This window comes from Echinops telfairi, unplaced genomic scaffold, assembly GCF_000313985.2.
Source record: "Echinops telfairi isolate 266 unplaced genomic scaffold, ASM31398v2 ScPeMD7_3;HRSCAF=10, whole genome shotgun sequence".
NCBI lineage: Eukaryota > Metazoa > Chordata > Mammalia > Afrosoricida > Tenrecidae > Echinops > Echinops telfairi.
Window position 1 is genome coordinate 57,270,858 of NW_022103899.1, and position 18,374 is coordinate 57,289,231.

Below are 18,374 nucleotides of genomic sequence, written 5' to 3' on the forward strand. Positions count from 1 at the left end.
CTAAACTAGAAGGGTAGCCCCAGGTGACCTCGCTGGGACAATCTGAGTGCCACAAACCAAAGCCACTGCCATTGAGTCGTTCCGATTCAGAGAGAGACTATAGGGCAGAGTTGACATGTTCCTTGGGGTTTCCGAAATGAAATCTTTAAGGTCTTTCTCCCACATGGCAACTGGTGGGTTTGAACCACAGTCAATGCACTTTGCAGCCCAAAGCTTTTCCCATGGTTCCACCAGGGCTCCTTCAGCATCCAAAGATGCTCCCATCGGTTCAATTCAGAGACCTCACCCAGGCCTACTGGGCATTGTTTTTGTAAGATGCCCACACCCTGCTGTCTGCATCTCTAGTTCCTTGCTAGAGTGGTCAGCCTTCCCTCCTGTGAGGCATCCAGTAAGCCACGTATTGTTCTCAGGACCTTTCTCATTCTCAGCCCTCAAAGGACCTTTCCTTCCCAGGGACCCAGGAGGGCAGCCTGGGCCTTAGTCTGAGGAGCTAAGGGCCCTGGTCAAAGCAAATCAAACTCGCTGGCATTGAGTCAATTCCGACTCATAGGGACCTTATAGGACAGGATAGAAATGCCCCCTGTGGGTTTCTGAGACTGTAACACTTTATGGGAATAGAAAGCCTCATCTTTCTCCTGCAGAGTGGCCGGTGGTTTTGAACTGCTGACCTTGCGGTTAGCGGCCTAATGCTTTATCCACTATGCCAACAAGGCATGGGAGGTTGGGGAGGCAGCTTCAAACAGGGTTTCCAACCAGTTCCTTCCATTTCCATCCTTGTTGAGGATTTACATTCTCTCCACCCCTCATCCCACCCCCAAGTATACTGAATCATAACAGAAATTTCACCCAGCTCAGGCAACACGGAAGCACTCAGACCGACCTTGGAGATGTTGAGGATCCCAGGTGAATCGCCACTAAGAGAGCCGCACACACACTATTAGTGCCAGTGCACACAATGCCTTGTTTCTGCTCCGCCGTCCTCCTTGCTGGGTGCTGTAGGCCCCTGTGAGTTGGAATCCACCGAACAGCAGCGGTGGGTAGTCTAGAAAGCTTGTCATCACATGGTGAAAACGGTTGAACTCTTGCGAGAATGACTAGGCGGGGACACACGGACACGTAGTGGGCACCCGCCATTTGGGGGAAAAGGCGCCGATAGATTTGCTTGTCGCAGAGTGGTCACCAACCTTCAATTTGTAAAAAGAAGAAAATGTTTTGCATGATCTGCTAAGCACAGTAAGTGTTCGGTCGAATCCCGTGGGGAGCCTTAAGGTCTGATGAAAGTCTAAATTCTGAGTGAGTAGATTCTGAGCCCTGGCTAGTGCTGCTACATGTTGGGCTGCTAACCTCAGGGTCAGCCGCTCAAAACCACAAGGCGCTCCTTGGGGGAAAGGCAGGGCTTTATACTCCCGTAAAGAGTGACAGTCTCAGAAACCCACAGGGACAGTTCGACCCTGTCTTAGAGAGTTTCCGCTATGAGTTGGAATTGACTTGATGGCTTGGAGTAGGCCCCTGCTGGTGAGTGTAGATTCGAACACCCCTGGGTCCCTATCCTGACCACCTTCCCTGCATTCCTACAGGCGCGGGGTTTTGGAGGCTGTAATCTGTATGGCCTCAGGTGGGTTTGAACTGACTAACATTCGGTCAGCAGCTGTGCTCTTAACCACTGTGCCACCAGGGCTCCTCAGCATTCCCTTTCAGCTGACCCCCATGATCCCCGGAGCAGGTGGGTCCTTACCTTCAGACTATTCCAACTAGTACCCCCAGATCTTGAAGGAAAAACGCCCTTGTCCCATACCCACCGGCCTCCCGGTTTCTCCTTGCTTTCTCGGGCCACTGGAAGGGCTGCCTCTCCCCCTGCCCTCCCTTCCCCCACCCCTGGCAGAACTTCAGCCTCACCCCTGCTCTCTGTCCTCTGGGAAGGGTGATGGCAGGACTCAGAGTGACCTGACAGGGCCCAGGCCTCAAAGAAGTGCCCTGGTGGGCTTCCAAGACTGTCTCTGTACTGATGCCAGCCTAATTCTCCGGCTGACCTTCTGGTGAGCAGGTGAGCCTTTAACCACCGCACCACCAGGGCCCTGGGGAGAAGGCAGGGATGGAATAGCTCTAAGCCCTGCAGCATGGGATCGGTGGCTTTGCTGCAGGTAGCTGATGATGACAGGAAGTGCATGGTGTCAGCGTGTCGACTCTGGCTGCTGGGAACTCCAGCGTGAGCGTCTCGCTGTGCTCCCAGGGAACTATCAGTGGCTGATTGTTCTGTAGCAGATCGCCAGACCTGTCTTCCAAGGTACCTCTGAGTGGGTTCAGGCTGAATGGGGACAAGCTGTGTGCTCAGCCCGTTGTGCTGAGCAGGGACTCCTGACGGAGGGGAAGGGCCCCAACAAAGGTGGCCCCACCCTTCGGTACTTGTGGGTGGCTGGAAGCGGGGGGCAGCCAGAGCGGACTGTGAGCAGGAACCTTATCTAGAGGAGTCAGGCCAGGAAAGAAAGAGCCGTGGACGCTTCTAGCTAAGAAGCTTCTAGCTAAGAAGTGTGCGCGTGCATGAGGCTTGAAATCAGACCTTGGAACAGGCTCCCTGCGGCTCAACTCCCTGCTGGGGATTTGCATTTTCCAACCCAGATCCACTGCCAGCCGGCTGTTCTAACAGGTCCCCACCCAGGTGATTCTCAGGTCGACAGGCACACCTCCTTTAGGCAGCGTCACCCTGCAGAGAGCACGCCTTTCAAGGCCGTTTTTTCCAACAGCACCTGCTGACTGCATGTCCCAGGTCCCCCCTCGGTAACTCTCATATTCCAGACTTCCGAGATGTGCCCGCAGGCCTGAGTATCACCCTCGGGGCCTGTTCGACTGTCGCCGAGGATCCATGGGAAGCAGGCTGCCACTCGCTGCTGGTTGCACTATGCTAATGCTTGTTCACGGGCCGGGAGGACCCCCTTTTCTCCCCCAACCCCGGGCCCTGTGCTCACCTGCGCAGTGACACCTCTGTGACAGGAGCCATCTTCTGACATGAGCCCATTTCACGTGGCAGTCAAGGCGTGATGTGCAGGGCGGGCTTTTCAAAGACATTTTCCTTTGCCATCAGAAAATGAAAACCCCATGGTTAACTTCAGAGAAACGTTCCCCCAGCTGGGGGACAGGGGGCTGCCGGGTACCAGCTTGGCCCAAGAGAGATTGTCTGTGGTCGCCAGCGTAAGGAGTTTGAGGCTGTATTTTTTTCCTAAGCAGCAGTTGCATTGCCAGGAGGGGGATTGTTGCTTAGTGCAGGAGCTATGAAAGTTGGGGCGCTCCTCCCCCCAAATAGAACACCCACAGGGAGATTGTCTAGGCTTCGGGGCAGAAGGGGACTGTTTTGTACAGGTGCTTCTGTCAGTGGGAATGGAACAGCCAAGGGACTAGAAAGTTCTGAAAGAGACACCCTTCCCCCGAACCAAAACCAAGCCCATTGCTGTGGAGGTGACTCTGACCCGCATCACTCCCAGAGGACGGGGTAAAACTGCCCTATAGGGTTTCCAAGGCTGTACTCGGTTCAGGAGCACACTGCCATCCACAAGGTCTACAGTTCGAAACCACCAGCCACTTCTCGGTAGAAAGATGGAGCTTGCTAATCCCGTAAAGTGTTACAGTCTCAGAATTCCACAGGGGCGGTTCTACCCTATTCTGAAGGGTCAGTCAGCCTCGACTCCGTGGGATCCGGTGGATATGCTTTGCTGAGCCAACCGAAAGGTTAGCCGTCCTAGTCTGTCCTAGAGGGTCGCTATGAGTCGGGATCAACTCATTGTTAGTGAGCTTGGATTGGATCGGATGGGATGGGATGAGATGATTCTAGCACCCCCACCCCCACCCCTGCACTCCCAGACAGCGTCACCCCCTTTGAGAAGCAGTGCTGCTGCAGCTTTTACCTGATACAGCCGAAGTACGTGGTGGACATAGATGTTTGTCATCCGTAGAGACCGGTCACAAAGCTGACGTCACACCCAGGGTGTCTGGAAGCAAAACAGAACCCGAGGACCCCAGATCACATGGCAGAAAGGTGCCTGCCCGAGACGCTCCAGCCTTGTGTGGGAGGGTCTGAACTGTCACCCCGATCTGGGGGTGGGGACACAGTGGCTGCCCGGGGCCTGAAGGGGGCAGCTGGAGGAGAGAAGGACACCAGGCTGGGGTGAGAAGCCTGTCCCCTGAGCCCTGCCATAGGGGCCACCCAGCCTTTGTGACCTCAACGCAGTGAACTCATGACCTCACAGGAGTGATTCTTCTCTGCGGGGCCTGGGCCTGCTGCAGTGCCTTCCCAGGGGGCAGATGGTAGGGGGCAGCCAGCCCCTCCAGGAGGGAGGTGGGAGTCCAGGCAGCTCCATGTAGGCCCCGTCCGGAGTCATCATGAGGAAGGGCAAAAGGAAGGGACACGACTCCAGGCGCCGAGACTCCGCCACGCACCCCAGCTCTGATTCCAACCAGGCAGTGAACCGTAGCTTCGGGTCTGCCACGCAGCCCACCAGCTCGGACAGCACCTACCAGCCTCCCAGCATGGAGTCCCGCCCCCAGAATCCTGTGCTGCAGGCTCTTCCTGCTCCCGAGATCAGCCGCCCCACGGACTGTCTTTTGCCTTTGGACACAAAACCAAAACACCCAGCCGTGAAACCAGGTGGGCCAACAGCTAGCAACAGCTAGCCTTCCCGCCTGCCCTCGGGCTCCGGCATCCCCAGGGGCCGGCTCAGGGGTGGAACACGTGGTTGGGAGTCTTCCAGAGCTGTCCCTATGGGGAGAGGAGCAGTCAGGATTCCTGGGATTTCGCATTTCTCCCCACCCTCCGTGTCAGACTTGTCTACCCTGAGTGGCCCCACGGTGACACTAGCTCAATAGAGGTCAGCAGGGCCATGCTGCTTTAATGTGTATATATATATATATGTATATATATACACATGTATGTATATATATTCTTTAAACTCAGGCTTCATTAATGGAAGTATATGGTTCCAACAAGGGAGGTGGCCACAGTGCTTTTCCTCTGTCCTCATCAGGCTATAAGCGGTGCCTGCCAAACATCCGAAGAAGGCAGTGGGGCTGGCAGGGGATGAGGGAGCAGGGCAGGTGTCTGAGAATTCACTCAAGGAATTGGACTGTATCCGTCCGTTTGTTGGGGAAGATTCGAGCCCACTTGTTCCCTCCTCTCCCCAAGAGGGCTAAGGGTCCCGTGGATAGGCTGCCTCAGAACACAGGGCCCCGATTGGAATTACCATCAGAGAGGGCCCTGTGTCCTGGCTAAGGCCGTGTTGGTCAGAGATTTATCTCTAACAGTGCCCTCTGTGCTTTCACGGGCTGCTTCTCCTCATCCTACCCCTTGTTGGACCCAACAGGCAGATTGCTGGCCAGCATAAAAAGAAACCTCTCTAACCATTAGCTCTGTCAGAAAACAGAATGGCTGTCTGGGAAAAGAGGCTCCCTGGGCTGAGTCAGAGGAGCCCTGGTGGCATCGTGGGTTTTATGTGTTGGGCTACCAACCATAAGGTCAGCAGTTCAAAATCCCCGGCCACTCAGAGGGAGGAAAATGAGGCTTTCTTCCTCCATAAAGAATTACAGTCTCTGAAACCTGAAGGAGCAGTTCTATTCGATCCTTTCAGGTGGCTATGAATCAGAGCAGGGAGAAGTGGAGAGGAAACAGGTGTGCTCAGCAGCTGGGCTGGCTGCTATTACTAATTCACAGCAGCAGCCCTGACTAACATTGATCACCAAGCCTCCATCAGGTACTGGCCATTTGGCTCAGCTCCTCGCCCTATTAGCCATTCTCCACAGGGTTTCTGAGACGGTGAATCTTGACGGGAGCAGACAGCCCCATCTTTCGTCCTTGGCACAGCTGGTGGGTTTGAACCTCTGACTGTGTGGTAAGCAGGCTAGCCCTGGTCTCACAGAGCCACCAGGGCTCCTATGAATTATGTCCTGGGTGTTCGCTCAGGTACCCACCTTACTCTCCCTCTTTAAAACACAATCCTCTAAAGGAGGTATCCTGTCCAAGCATCCTTGGTGGTCTAGTGGTTAAGTGCTTGGCTGCTCACGGCAGGGTCGGCGGTTCAAACCCACCAACCCACTGGCTGCTCCTCGGGAGGCAGATGCAGCTGGCTGCCCCCATAAGAACACACAGCCTTGGAGACACTAAGGAGGCATGGCAGTTAAGCTCTTGTCTTAGAGCAGTGGTTCTCAACCTTCCTAATACTTCCTTTAATACAGTTCCTCATGTGGTGGTGACCCCCCAACCATAAAATTATTTTCGTTGCTACTTCATAACTGTCATTTTGCTACTGTTATGAATCAGGCAACCCTTGTGAAAGGGTCGTTCAACCCCCAAAGGGGGCGCGACCCACAGGTTGAGAACTCCTGTCTTAGAGGGTCTCTGTAAGCCGAACTTGCCTCAAAGCAGCAGGATTCTTATCATCACAGACCCGGAAACTGCTTGCACGCCTGTGGTGCCTCAGCGGAGGCTCTCAGAGGAGACCCCCGCCTAGCCTGGCTTCAGACCCTGGAAACCCAAGAGGCCTGGAGGCTCCCCCAAGTGGAAGAACACCCTGCCCTGAGCCGCTTCTCTGGACCTACCACGACACACATGACTGGGGGGCCCTGGGCTGACCACACCCCCTCACCTCCAGCCACAACTCCTCCCTCTGGGACTGTGGGCACATAAATGAGTGGGGGAAGCACTGGATGGTCATCCGCCCATGGCTCAGAAGCCATCGCTGCATGACACGGCATGAATGCTGTCGGAAGTAGAGTCTGTATTATGATCATCGCTGAAGTCACCCTCCTGGAGTGCGGCCTTCAGAAATGGGATGCCCAGAGAGATCAATGTCACGAAGGCCCGGGGCTGTCACTGTGGGAGAGGAGGGCTGAAACAACGGGCCACGTCCGGCTTCGGGAAGACGCAGCCCAGGAAGCAGAGGCTGGTCAGTGGTTCTTGCCAGACTCCCCGCCCCACACACGCTTCCTCTGTCCAAGGGCTTTTCCAAAACCCTTTGAGCCCTGGTAGAATGGTCGCACTGGACTGCTAGACAACATCGTGGTAAATGGAGAAGAGATTGGAGTTGTCAGGGGGCTCCATCCGGCTCGGAGACACAATCACGATGCCTCGGGAAAGCATTGGTCAAGAAAGTAAACGGCACGTTGCATTGGCTAATCTGCTGCACAAGACCTCTTTGCCACGGTCTGCCAGGAGGACAAACCAGTGGGTCTTGGAAGAAGTCTGGCCAGAACACTCTTCAGGAGCAAGGGTGACAAGACTTCGTCTCATACTTTGGACACGTTGTCAGGAGAGACAAGCCCCTGGAGAAGGACATCGTGCTTGATAAATTAGAGAGTCCGTGATAAAGAGGAAGACCCTCAAGTGGAAGGATTGACAGGGTGCTACAACAGTGCACCCAAAACATTAACAGCCCTGGTGAGGACGGCGCAGGACCGGCAGGCAGTGTTTGCTTCTGTCGTGTACAGGGTCGCGTTGGGTCGGAACCAAGGAAAGTTGCAGATAGAGGAGGAGAGCCCGACTGTAGAGGACTCCGTGTTTTCCCACCAGAAGTGTCAGCGAGGATGTGGAGAAATCGGAAGCCCCATGCACTGCTAGGAGCCCTAGTGGTCTAGTGGTTCATGCTTTGGGCTGCCAACCACAAGGTGAGTTGTCCAAACTCTACCAGTTGCTATGGAAACTGGTCGGTTTGCATAACGATGGAATGCTATTTGGTCCATAAGAAGAAGTGAAGGGATACGGGAACTTAACCGATGAAGATCTAAGACCTCATAGTCTTCAATGTAGAGCACACCTCCACATAAAGAAAATAAAAATCCCCACAGCTGGACCCATCGGGGACATTATGGTCAATGCAATTAAGATAAGGGAAAAAAGGTCAAAGATTTCATTTACTTGGATCCACACTCAATACCCAAGGAGGCAGCAGTCGAGAAATCAAATGAAACATTGCATGGAACAAGCCTGCTGCAAAGGTGTTCAGCAGTCAGATGTCCCTTGGAAGACAGGTGCTCCTGACCCAAACCGTGCTGCTCCCGATTGCCTCATATGCAGTGTGAGCGCTGAGCAGTGGACAAAGAAGACCCAAGGAAAACTTATGCTATGGAATTATGTTATTGGCAAAAATATGGAATGTGCTGTGGACTTGCCAAAAGAACAAACAAATCGGTCTCGGAAGAAGTACAGCCAGAATGCTGCTTCAAAGTGAAAAGGGCAAGACTTCTTCTCACAAACTCTGGACGTGTGATCAGCAGGGACCAGGGAACCCCTGGTGGTGTAGTGGTTCCAAGTTGGGGTGCTAACCACAAAGTCAGCAGTTCGAAACCAATCAGCCGCTCTGTGGGAGAACGTCAAGGCTTTCTCCTCCTGTCGAGTGTTATAATCTTGGCGACCCACAGGCACAGTTCTGTCCTGTCCTATGAGGTCACGATAAGTTAGTTAGCATTGACTCCATGGCAGAAAATTTGCTTGTGTTTTTGGTACCGGGAGACCAGCCTTGAAGAAAGGCATCATCCTTGGTAAAATTAGAGGGTCGGTGGAAAAGAGGGAGACCCTCCCACAGTGGCAACAATGGGCTCAAACACAGCAAAGATAGTGCACCGGCCCCAAACCATGGTGTTCTCTTCTATGGTCCTTATTAGTCCAACCTGACCGACTCCATGGCCCTAGCCTCAACGGATGCACACTGACCCTCCAACACAGGTGCTCAATGAAAGAAACCAGTTCCCCCGCCCCAGAAAGCACAAATAACCTCTTACTGCATGATTCCACTCGTGGGGCATATCCAGACGAGGTAAACGTGTGAAACAGAAAGTAGGGTTCATAGTTGTCTAGGACTAAAGTTGCAACAACGGCTGTAAGCAGTCGGAGCTGCCGGAGGTTCAGGCCAGTTTCAGATGAGGATGTGGAACAAGGGATATCATGACTGATGTCAGGTGAGTGTTACCTGAAAACAGAGTACCAGAAATACCTTGTGTGTTATTGCTATGCTAAGACCTTCGGCTCTGTGGACCATAACAAACTATGGCTAACCTTGGGAAGAACGGGGATTCCGGAACACCTCGTGCTCCTGTAGAGGTCGTACATGAGGTCGTCTTTACATTGAGTTGTGACACGTGCTGAAGGCTTCGAACAGGACAAGGGTTGAAAGTCATCGGGAAAGGCGGGTGTCGGGGCTTGTTCAATCTGTATGTGGAGCAATCATCAGAGAAGCTGGACAGTGTGAAGAAGTGTGTGGCCTCGGGACAGGAGGATGGGGCAGGAGATTGTACGTAAGGCTGCTGTGGATCAGAGCTGGCTCAATGGAGCCTAATAACAAGGTTTGGGAAGTGACTGCTTACTGGGCACAGGGTTTCTTCTTTGGAATGATGAAATGTTCCAGAATTAAATGAATGCCGGTCACATGATTTTATGCATAACAGCAGTCCTCAGATGACAAAACCATCAACACCTTCTGCTCCTGTTCTGTCTGTAAGTTGAATTTGTACCTACATCGGAAGAGTTAACTGCAGTTCATCATTCACGCCTCTGTCAACTGTCTGAGTAGGTCGCGTGCAGTGTGCCTTTCTGGGCAGACAACACATGGACACCCTCCCAGCGACAGGGAATCCGAGGGAGCTTCCGGAAGTTTGTGGAAAAATGGGATTGAAAGATGGTGGAATTTTCCCATAATCTTTTCAAAACCCCCTCCTACAGTAAGAACAGCAAGAATATCCCCAGAAAGCGTCCATTTGTTAGGGCAAAGCATTGTGTGCACCTCGGATTTTTAATGGCCTTTCTAGGCAGGGGCTGGTCACTAGGGGTTGTAAGTTGAAAGTTCAGAACCCGGGGTGGGAGCTGCCTAGATACAAACCCACTGAGCTGCACACTTCCAACGTGTGAATCGTGTATATGAATGAGACCTTTTCTTTAAAAATTAATTTCATTTTTAAAAAGTGTGCTTGTAAAAGAAATGCCTTGCTGTCAAAACCCCTTCCTTGCACCTTTCTGAGAAGCGGCATCGGAGGCGGGTCTCAGCAGGAAGTGCCAGGTTGGGCTCGGGCTTGCTGTTGCTTAGGAACCAGCTGCCCCTGAGTTGACGCAGCTCCTGAGGGGAGAGCTCTGCTCCATTGAGTTTCCGGTGCTGGTTTCTCAGACATAGATCGCCCGGCCTTTCTTCCTCTGGGTGGACTGGAGCCACCCACCTTTCAGTTGGCCGCCGAGCACACTGACCACCACTCCAGGCCTCCCTCACGGAGCCTAGAGCAGGAAGAATCCATAACCCTGTCAAGGCTCAGGACCGGAGAAGCTGCCCCAAGGGGGAGCTTTCAGCCACAATCCTCATACCCAACAGTAGAAGGCATCATCTCCAAGTTCTGCTCGGACTGCTTCCAAAGAGAAGGACCAAGCCTATGGAAAGCCATCACCATTGCCACCCTACATTCCAGCTCGTCGCCGCCCTCCATGGGCTTTCTGAGGCTTGGTAACGTACCCGCAAGGAGCAGCTGGTGGATTTGATCTGCTGCCCATGCAGTTAGCATGCCAACCCTCACCCGCCAGTGCCACCAGGTCAGAAGGAGGAGACAGAAATGTGAGATCCAATTGCAGACTCTTTCCAGTCTGCACACTAGAGCAGTGGTGGTCCTCCGGATGAATCAACGAATTCTGGATAAATGGACTGAGAGAGAGCCCTCCAGAAACCGTTTCGGGGACTTCCTGGCGTGGCCTCTCGTGGGATAAGCTTGGGTCACTTCCTGTGAGGAACCATGAGCTGAGGTCCTCCTTGGCTTGTTGTAAAGGGAATTAAACAGTATCTGTCATCCAGCCGACGGTGGCTCAGCAGGACCCCGGGTGTGTGTGTGGAATAGACTGTGCCCCACAGGCAATGGCCAGGATCTTTCAGGAGTAGACCACCAGGCCTTGCTTCTGAGGTACCTCGGGGTGGACTTGTCCTTCCCATCTTTCATTGGCCATGCGCAAGAGCACCCTCCCCTCAATCGTGGCGCCTCAGCTGGCTTACTTTGACCGTGAGTGACATGGCCTGCTTCGTGGTGTCCTCCCAACAGCTGCATGAGACTGACGGCGATGTGAGGCACTGGACGCGCCCAGGCTGGGCTGTCACCTTCCTCTGGGGCAGAGAACTGCCGTTTTCCCAGACAGCCCCCTTGTTAGAGAACGTTCCTTGTTGGGGTCCTTGAGGGTTCCTTGTGAGTGCAGGGTTCCCGTGAGTCCTGTCGGAGCCTTCCGGCTGTCCCCTCAAACCCCCAGGGCCCAGAGACCACTCACCGCTCTCCCCTTTTCTGCCCAGCAGGGCCCCTGATCCCTGCGGACCCGCGCTCCTGCACCTGCATCCCCTGCCCAGGCAGCTCTGCCTGCTGCCATCGTCTTGGGCAGTGCCACTGCCGCATCAACGATGTCCTGGTGCCTGGGAACTGGCATCCCCTCCTGGGGAGAGGAACCCCGAGCCTCCTCACTTTCTACAGGTTCCGAGCGAGCTGAGGGGGGAGCTGGGGCCTCGGGCCCACATGTCTATCCACCTTACTCACCCTTAGCTCACTGGGTCGCTCTGAGCCCGAATGGATGCTAGGGCAGTGGGTCAGAAGGGGTTGGTTTGTCTGGTTCGGGGTTAAATGACCACGTGGGACTTCCTGCAGGGGCTCGGACAGCCAGGAATTCATGCCGGTTCATTCCGACTCGACCCACCTGCTGAGAATTGGCCCTTCCACCCCAGATATACTGAATCAGAATCCACACCGTGAACAAGATCCCCAGACGTGGACATAAGGGTCACCTGCGGGAGTCCTGGTGGCACAGTGGTTACACATTGGGCTGCCACCCCCATGGTCGGCAGTTCGAAACCACCAGCAGCTCGAAGGGGGACAGACTGGGCTTTCTACTCCCATAAACAGTCACAGTGTGGGAAACCCAGCACTGCCTGAATGGCAGCGAGTGTGTTGGAGATGGTTAACTCACAAGGACAGTGCTGTCCTGGCCGAGGGGGTCACTCTGAATCAGCATTGACTCAATGGCAGTGGAGATCTTTTGAAAGGGACCTTAGTCCCACTCAATGAACCCCCTTATGGAAGGGCTACCTGTCACTCCCCAGGGCTGACTCTCACCCTTCCCTCCCCCACACTCAGCACACTGTCCTCCTAGTGCCAAACCTTGCCACCTTTCCCCAGCCAGGTGAAATCCACACGTGTTGCTGAGGAAAAGCCCCGTCTCCTCAGATGGCCAAAACCTAGGGTGTGCGCAGGCAGGGTCCTTTCGGACAGGTGCTAACCATCCACAGTGACCCCGCCACATGGACATGCTAGGTGGCCCTCTTATGGTGCATTACTTCCTTTGGGGGTCCTACATTCGTTTCTCTGTAGAAGCCCCTCCTCACAGCCCCTCAGAAACAAACCCCTCCCTCAGGGGTTTGGTGACTGAGGGGTTCAGAGCCTTTCCCTTGAGTTTAGGGATAAAAAAAGATGTGAGTGTAATTCCTACGCTCCCTCACAGTAACAGCCAGTACTCGACCTCCCCTTAGGGTCTCTCAGCCGAGACTGGGGGGTGGGGGGCAGCAACACTGCTGGTCTCACCTTTCACCCCTCGGCCCTTGTCCTCATCCTGCCTCCTGCTGTTGGCCTCCGTGAGAACGCTGCCCAGGCCAGAGAAACTTAGAAGATGGTCCTGTGCTCGCTCCTCCGTGGTGCAGAGACGCGGCAGGGTCCCCACACCCACACCTCTGAGCTGCCTCAACTCATCTGAGCCCAAAGAGGCTCCACTATACTCAGATCCCCACAGATCTCCCTAGAGGAGAACCCTTTGCTGTGGGGGGTCTCAGTACCCCCTGGCCCACCCACCCCCATCCTAGGCCCGACCCTCCCCCACCAAGCTCCCACTCCCGCCCCTAAGTTGAGGAGCCCCATCTCTCACCAAGATGAGGCAAAGCAGAGTTAAAGGTACCCTACCCTCCCTTGCCGGGTGTGCCCCAGAAATGCTCTGCGATGGGATGTAGTACATCCCATCAGGGAAGGGACCCTCCCACCCCCTGGCACTCACCTGGACTGGCTTTATGTCTCCCCTCACACACACCTGGCACAGGGCGCCGAATCATGCCACCAGGCGCCTAGATCAATTTCACACCCACTCACGCCACAGAGAAACGCCCACCCTGCCCGGGACACCAGGTGAGGCACGGGGGTCGGGGGGAACATACCCGTGAGGTTTCTTAAAGCCCCCTGGCCCGTATGGAGGGCAGAAGTCATTCTTCCCTCCTGGCTCCTCATCTCTGAGCCGGGGTGACTGGTAGACCTACTTCCCATGGCATGGAGGTGACTGCAAGGGGCCACACAATGACGTTGCCCACCTGTTCTTCCCCAGAGCACCCAAGGGGGCACTGTACCCCAGCCAGCTCATTGAGATCCTGGGAGTCAGGTTGACGGTGGGGGTGGGGAGAGTAAGTGCCCCTCCTTAAAGAGGGGAGATGGGTGTGGGGATGTGGGGTGCGGGTGTGTGTGTGCGTGATTCCAGCATCCCCCCAGCAAATGACCGGCACTCATGCCTGCCACCTCTCTGCTTTGCTTTACAGAAGATCTGGGAGAAAGCATTCATTCCACCGTAACCCACGTGCTCCAAGCTCTCGGGACAGCAGCTGTGGCCCTGGGGGCCCTGGGCGCTGCCTACTACACCATTGAATATTTGTGAATGAGCCCCCACCTGCGCCCAACAGGTGTGTAGGCCGCTCATGGCCGCCGACTCCCTGCCCCATCACACAGGTCTGGCGAGGGAGGTGGGGGGGTTCCATCCTTTCTCAGAAAGAGACAAGAGGTGGCCCTCACAGATGGACCAGTCCCACCCCTACCCCCGGCTCTGAAGGAAAGTGGGAGCCAAGTGATGCACTGAGAGACTTGCTTCATGCCCCAAGGGTTGTCACCGGCTCCCAGTGGACACCAGACAGACACATCGTTAGGACAGTTAGAGCCCAGGACTCCAGCCACAGACAGGCTCCATTTGCGGTGTCTCCACGGGTGCCACCGGGAAGAACTGTGCTTCACTGGGTTTCCCCTGGTGGACTTTTGGTGACACGGCTTGCCAGGCCTTTCTTCTGCGGTGCCTCGAGGTAGACTCGAAAGTGGAGTACGGGACCCACGGGCATCCCCCCTCCCCCCAGGACCCCTGAGGCGAGGCCACACGGCTTGGCTCCCCTCAGAGGGGCGGCTCTCCCACCTCCGTAGGGAACCCCTGAGCCAAGCTCTTGGCCCTGGGCCCCATTCCTTGGATGCCTGAGGTTTGGGTGCAGCTTTCTCAGAAAGTTCTGGGTCCAGCTGAACCTGCCTCAGGGACCAAACGCCCCCCTCCACCACCGCACCCATGGTGGGATCTCCATCCCTCGGAGCTGGCGCCCTCCTGTGGAGCCCCCAGACCCTGACTGGCCAGAGGCAGGGTCCTTTCCGGCCCCAGAGTTGGATTTCCTCCCTGACCGGCTGGGTTAGTACTCAGAGAAACAAATTCATGGACACGCAGATGTGTGTACGAGAATGTTCCATCAAAGAGTAATTGTACATAAAGGAAACATCCCATACCAGTCCAGATCAAATCCGTAAGTCTGATATTAGCCCATATGTACCATACCAGTCAGACTCACAAAGCAAAGCCATACCAACTCATAGCGACCCCATACGACAGGGTAGAACTGTGGGTTTCTGAGACTGTAGCTCTTTATAGGAGTCGAAAGCCCTGTCTTCCACAGAGCTGCTGGTGGTTTCGAACTGCTAACAGTGGGGTAGCAGCCCAATGAGTAACCCTCAGCCCAATTAGTGCCTGTTAATTAAATCCTCCATCCATTCAGTCTGTACTGAGCCCCTACTGGGAGCTACAGGAGTGACCGCAGCAGACAAAGGCCCTCTCCGGAGAGCGCCCGGTCCCAGTGGACTCAGACAACACACAGGTCAACAGATAAACAGGGACAGCTGGTGCCTAGTGTTCCCACAGAAACAGTGACTGGTCCCACAAAGTGCAGCTGGGCAGAGGGTGGAGGGGACGCTAGCCAAGGTGATAGGTAGACAGGTCACAACGGTCTCTCTGAGCCGGTGTGGGAGAAGAGTAGGCCCTGTGAAAACCCCAGGGAAGGGTGTTCTGCTCGGGGAGGGAACAGCAGATACGGTGGCCTTGAGGCAGGAAGGAGGTTAATGAGGGTGAGAGCCAGAGGCGAGGCCAAGCTGGAGCTTGGGTGGGTGAGGGAGAGGCCATCCGGATGCTGTGGAGGAAAAGGCAGGGGCGGGGGGCTTCAAGTCTTCCATGGAGTTCTAGAAGCCAGGGGAGCAGGCCAACGGCAGACCCTAACGTCTGTCCTATGTGGTGGCCACTGTTCTCAGTTCCTCGCATCTCTGAATTCACTTGGCCTCTCATGTCTCCAGCTGATAACACTAGGTTTCAGAGGGGCAGGGCGTCGGGGGAGGCCGGGAGTGCAGGGTAGAGACACCAGTCTGGAGAAGCAGGGCTATGGCAGAAGTGCAAGCTGTCTTCTAGAAGCGGAGGCAAGCCTTGCTGATAGAGTGGCAGGGGAGAGTCTGCAAAGGGACCGTTCAAGGACAACCCGAGGTCAATTCAGAGCGACCCTGCAGGACGGAGTAGACGGGCCCATACAGTTTCCAAGGCCGTAGGTTATCTTTGCTGAAGCCGACAGCCTCCTCCTCTCCTCCCGCAGAGGGGCGGCTGCTGTGTTCAAACCACCGACCTGTCAGTAAGCAGCCTCGACCAGGCTACCAGCATAGTCGGTAGAGCGTCCCTGCCGGCCCCACCCCCACGTGTGACTGGTCTATGCTAAGTGCTTTGTCAGCTGGGAAATGCCCTACGGGTTGGGGGTGGGGGGAGGGGCGGTACATTCTAATGTGTCTTGAAACCAAGGTCGTAAAATGAAAGTATGAGTTGGTAGAAAGTTCCCCAAAGCCCTACGGGACAGGACAGGCGAGGACTTGACTTGCTAAGGATTCATTCCTTGGGAATGCCAGGCTGGTGGCTCCAGGGACTTCTCCTGCAGTGTTCTGATGGTCACTGCTGGCAACCCAGGTCCCCCTCACCCCTCACCCCCTGCAGGATGGCTGGGGAAGCTCCCAGAAAGACTGCACAGCCAGAGGCAGGGAAAAAGCCACCTCTCGGTTCCCCCAGTCTCACGGGCCTGGTGGGCCCATTCTTAAGCAAATTGCCAGTAAAAGGAGCTGAATTAGGAGGCGGCTGGACCAGCCTGGGTCTACTTCCAAGGTTCCCGGTTGGTGTTCAACGACTAACTAAAAGGTTGGCAGTTCAAGCCCACCCCGTGGCACTGCGAGCTAAAGGCCTGGCAATCTGTCCTCATAGGGATGACGGGCAAGAAAGCCCCACAGTGTCACACAGGAGGTGGGCGTGAGATGGAACTTGAGCATAGCAAGGGGTCTGGGTTTGAGGGATTTTCTTTCTCGTGGCTATTTTTTTATGTTTACCACACCCTCCCGCAAGGGCTGGAGCAAGGTCACTTTCCTCCAGCACTGGCTCAAGCAAAGCAGGGGACCCATTCTAACAAAACGGGGCGCCTGTCGGCAAGGAAGGCACGGGGCAGCTGCAACAGGCAAGGATACACTGGAAAGGCTGAAAGGTATCTGGAGCCACCACCCTGTTTCCCTGTCGCCTCTGAAAGTGTGTGAGGGAGGCACTCACTGACACACTGTGTGTAAGCCTGGCCGCCCGCCTGATTGGGGCGGAGGCAGCGAGCTGGCCTGGGCTTTGTGGGCTCGGCTCTGGGTCTCCACGACAGGGAAACAGGGGTGGTCAGTGTCCTCCTCCTGTCCAGACGGTGATGAACCATCTGAGGACAGACAGTGATGAACCATCTGAGGAGGTGGTAACGCTGCCACCTCAGAGGAAAGATGCTTCCAGAACTTTCTTGCCTAAACACATGGTGAACCTCTCCCTGGCATCCCACCAGCAGGTGGGCTAAGAGGGAAGAGCTCCTTCCCTACTCCGCCCTGCCTCACCAGTGGTGAGCTGTGGGGCAGGAGCCTGGCAGGGGAAGGGAGGCACCTGGTGACAGAGTGGGGGAAAGCAGTCTCATGGGAAGAAGCCTGGTGGTGTCCTGGTTAAGCATCAGGCGGCAATCCGCATGGCCGGCAGTTCAAAACCACCAGCAGCTCCGAGGGAGGGAGACTGGGCTTTCTACTCCCGTAAACAGTCACGGTTTCAGAAACCCACAGGGAGTCAGCCTGGACTCGATGGCAGCGAGTTTGGTTTGGTTTGGTGTGACTACTGCAAAGAACGGACGTTCAGGATCCGAGAGGATCGTAGGCCGACCTGGCTGCCGACCCCCCACCCATGAGACTGTTCAATCAGGTGGCCCCTAGAGGTTCCAGGTCATAGAGCATCACCCCCCTCAGTGGCCCTGCCTCGTTTGCCTTGCAGATCCAGTGTCCACCAAGGATCGAATGTGTCACCGAATAAAACAAGGGAACCAAAGGCATCGATCGCTGTCTCGAGTGCTCTTTACTGGCAGACACGCAACGGGAACTTGGCCTCTGGGTAGGAAGGGAGATGGGGCCCCGGGAGGCTGGCAGCAACGGGCTAACCAGCAGTGGGAGCCGCTCCAAGGTGGGGAGACTGGCTTGGCGCATCCTTAGAGAACATGGGATGTGTTTTAGGTTCCCCCACTCTACAAACAGATAAAACCTAAGGTCGGGGGGATGGTGGGGTGTGTGTGTGTTGAGTGAACGCTGACAAAGCACATTCGTTTTCCATTCAATTTTTTCCCCATTCACATTTTGTTTCATGACCTTGCTTGTCCTCCCTCAATGTCACAGTGAGCTTCCCACTTCCTCCCTGGGGTCCCCATTTCCTCAGGTCTTCCTTGCCTACACTTCTACCCGGTGGATATCCCAGCGTTCTGGGGCAGGAGGAATGTCCTGCGTGGTCTCCAGGCCTGGTCCGGGAACACTGATCTAGAAGCATCGTCTTCATGAAGTTTCCCCCTCTCTGCTCGATAGACAGACACTGTCAGGCCAGTACTGGGCTGCTAACAGCCAGGCTAGGGGTTCAAAGGCATCAGCTCTTCCATGGAGAAAAAGATGAGGCTCTCTACTCCCATGAAGACTGGGCGTCTTGGAAACCCTGTGCTTGGTAGCAATGAGTCATGGAGCAGCAACACCAGGGCATTGGGTTGAGTTGGCTCAGGCCATTGATGGTTTTTCCACTGGGGAAAAAAAACAGACGATGAGGCTGGGTGAGGGTGCACAACCTTGGCCTCAGGTAAGCCACTGACCCCGGTGACCCACAGTGCCTCCATGGGAAAGCCTGGCGGAGGTTGGGCAGGAACACGGGTACGTCTGAGCAGGGTAGGGCAGCCCACCACCCGGAGCCCCACAACGAGGCCTGGACTAGGCAGCAT

The 18,374-nt window shown here is 55.3% G+C and overlaps 1 protein-coding gene across 2 annotated transcripts; it reads left to right on the top strand.

Moving 5' to 3' along the window:
* The first annotated feature begins 4,335 nt into the window (after positions 1 to 4,335).
* On the top strand, positions 4,336 to 17,453 carry SPATA3 (spermatogenesis associated 3). 2 transcript variants are annotated; one of them, XM_045293882.1, is made up of 4 exons: positions 4,336 to 4,636; positions 11,286 to 11,460; positions 13,554 to 13,694; positions 17,396 to 17,453. In XM_045293882.1, exons 1-3 carry the CDS (start codon positions 4,372 to 4,374, stop codon positions 13,657 to 13,659), a joined length of 546 nt encoding a protein of 181 aa, XP_045149817.1. In that variant the 5' UTR covers positions 4,336 to 4,371; the 3' UTR covers positions 13,660 to 13,694; positions 17,396 to 17,453. The 2 variants fall into 2 exon arrangements, with proteins under 2 accessions (XP_045149817.1, XP_045149820.1); XM_045293885.1 differs by having other exon boundaries at positions 11,289 to 11,460.
* The last annotated feature ends 921 nt before the right edge of the window (positions 17,454 to 18,374 follow it).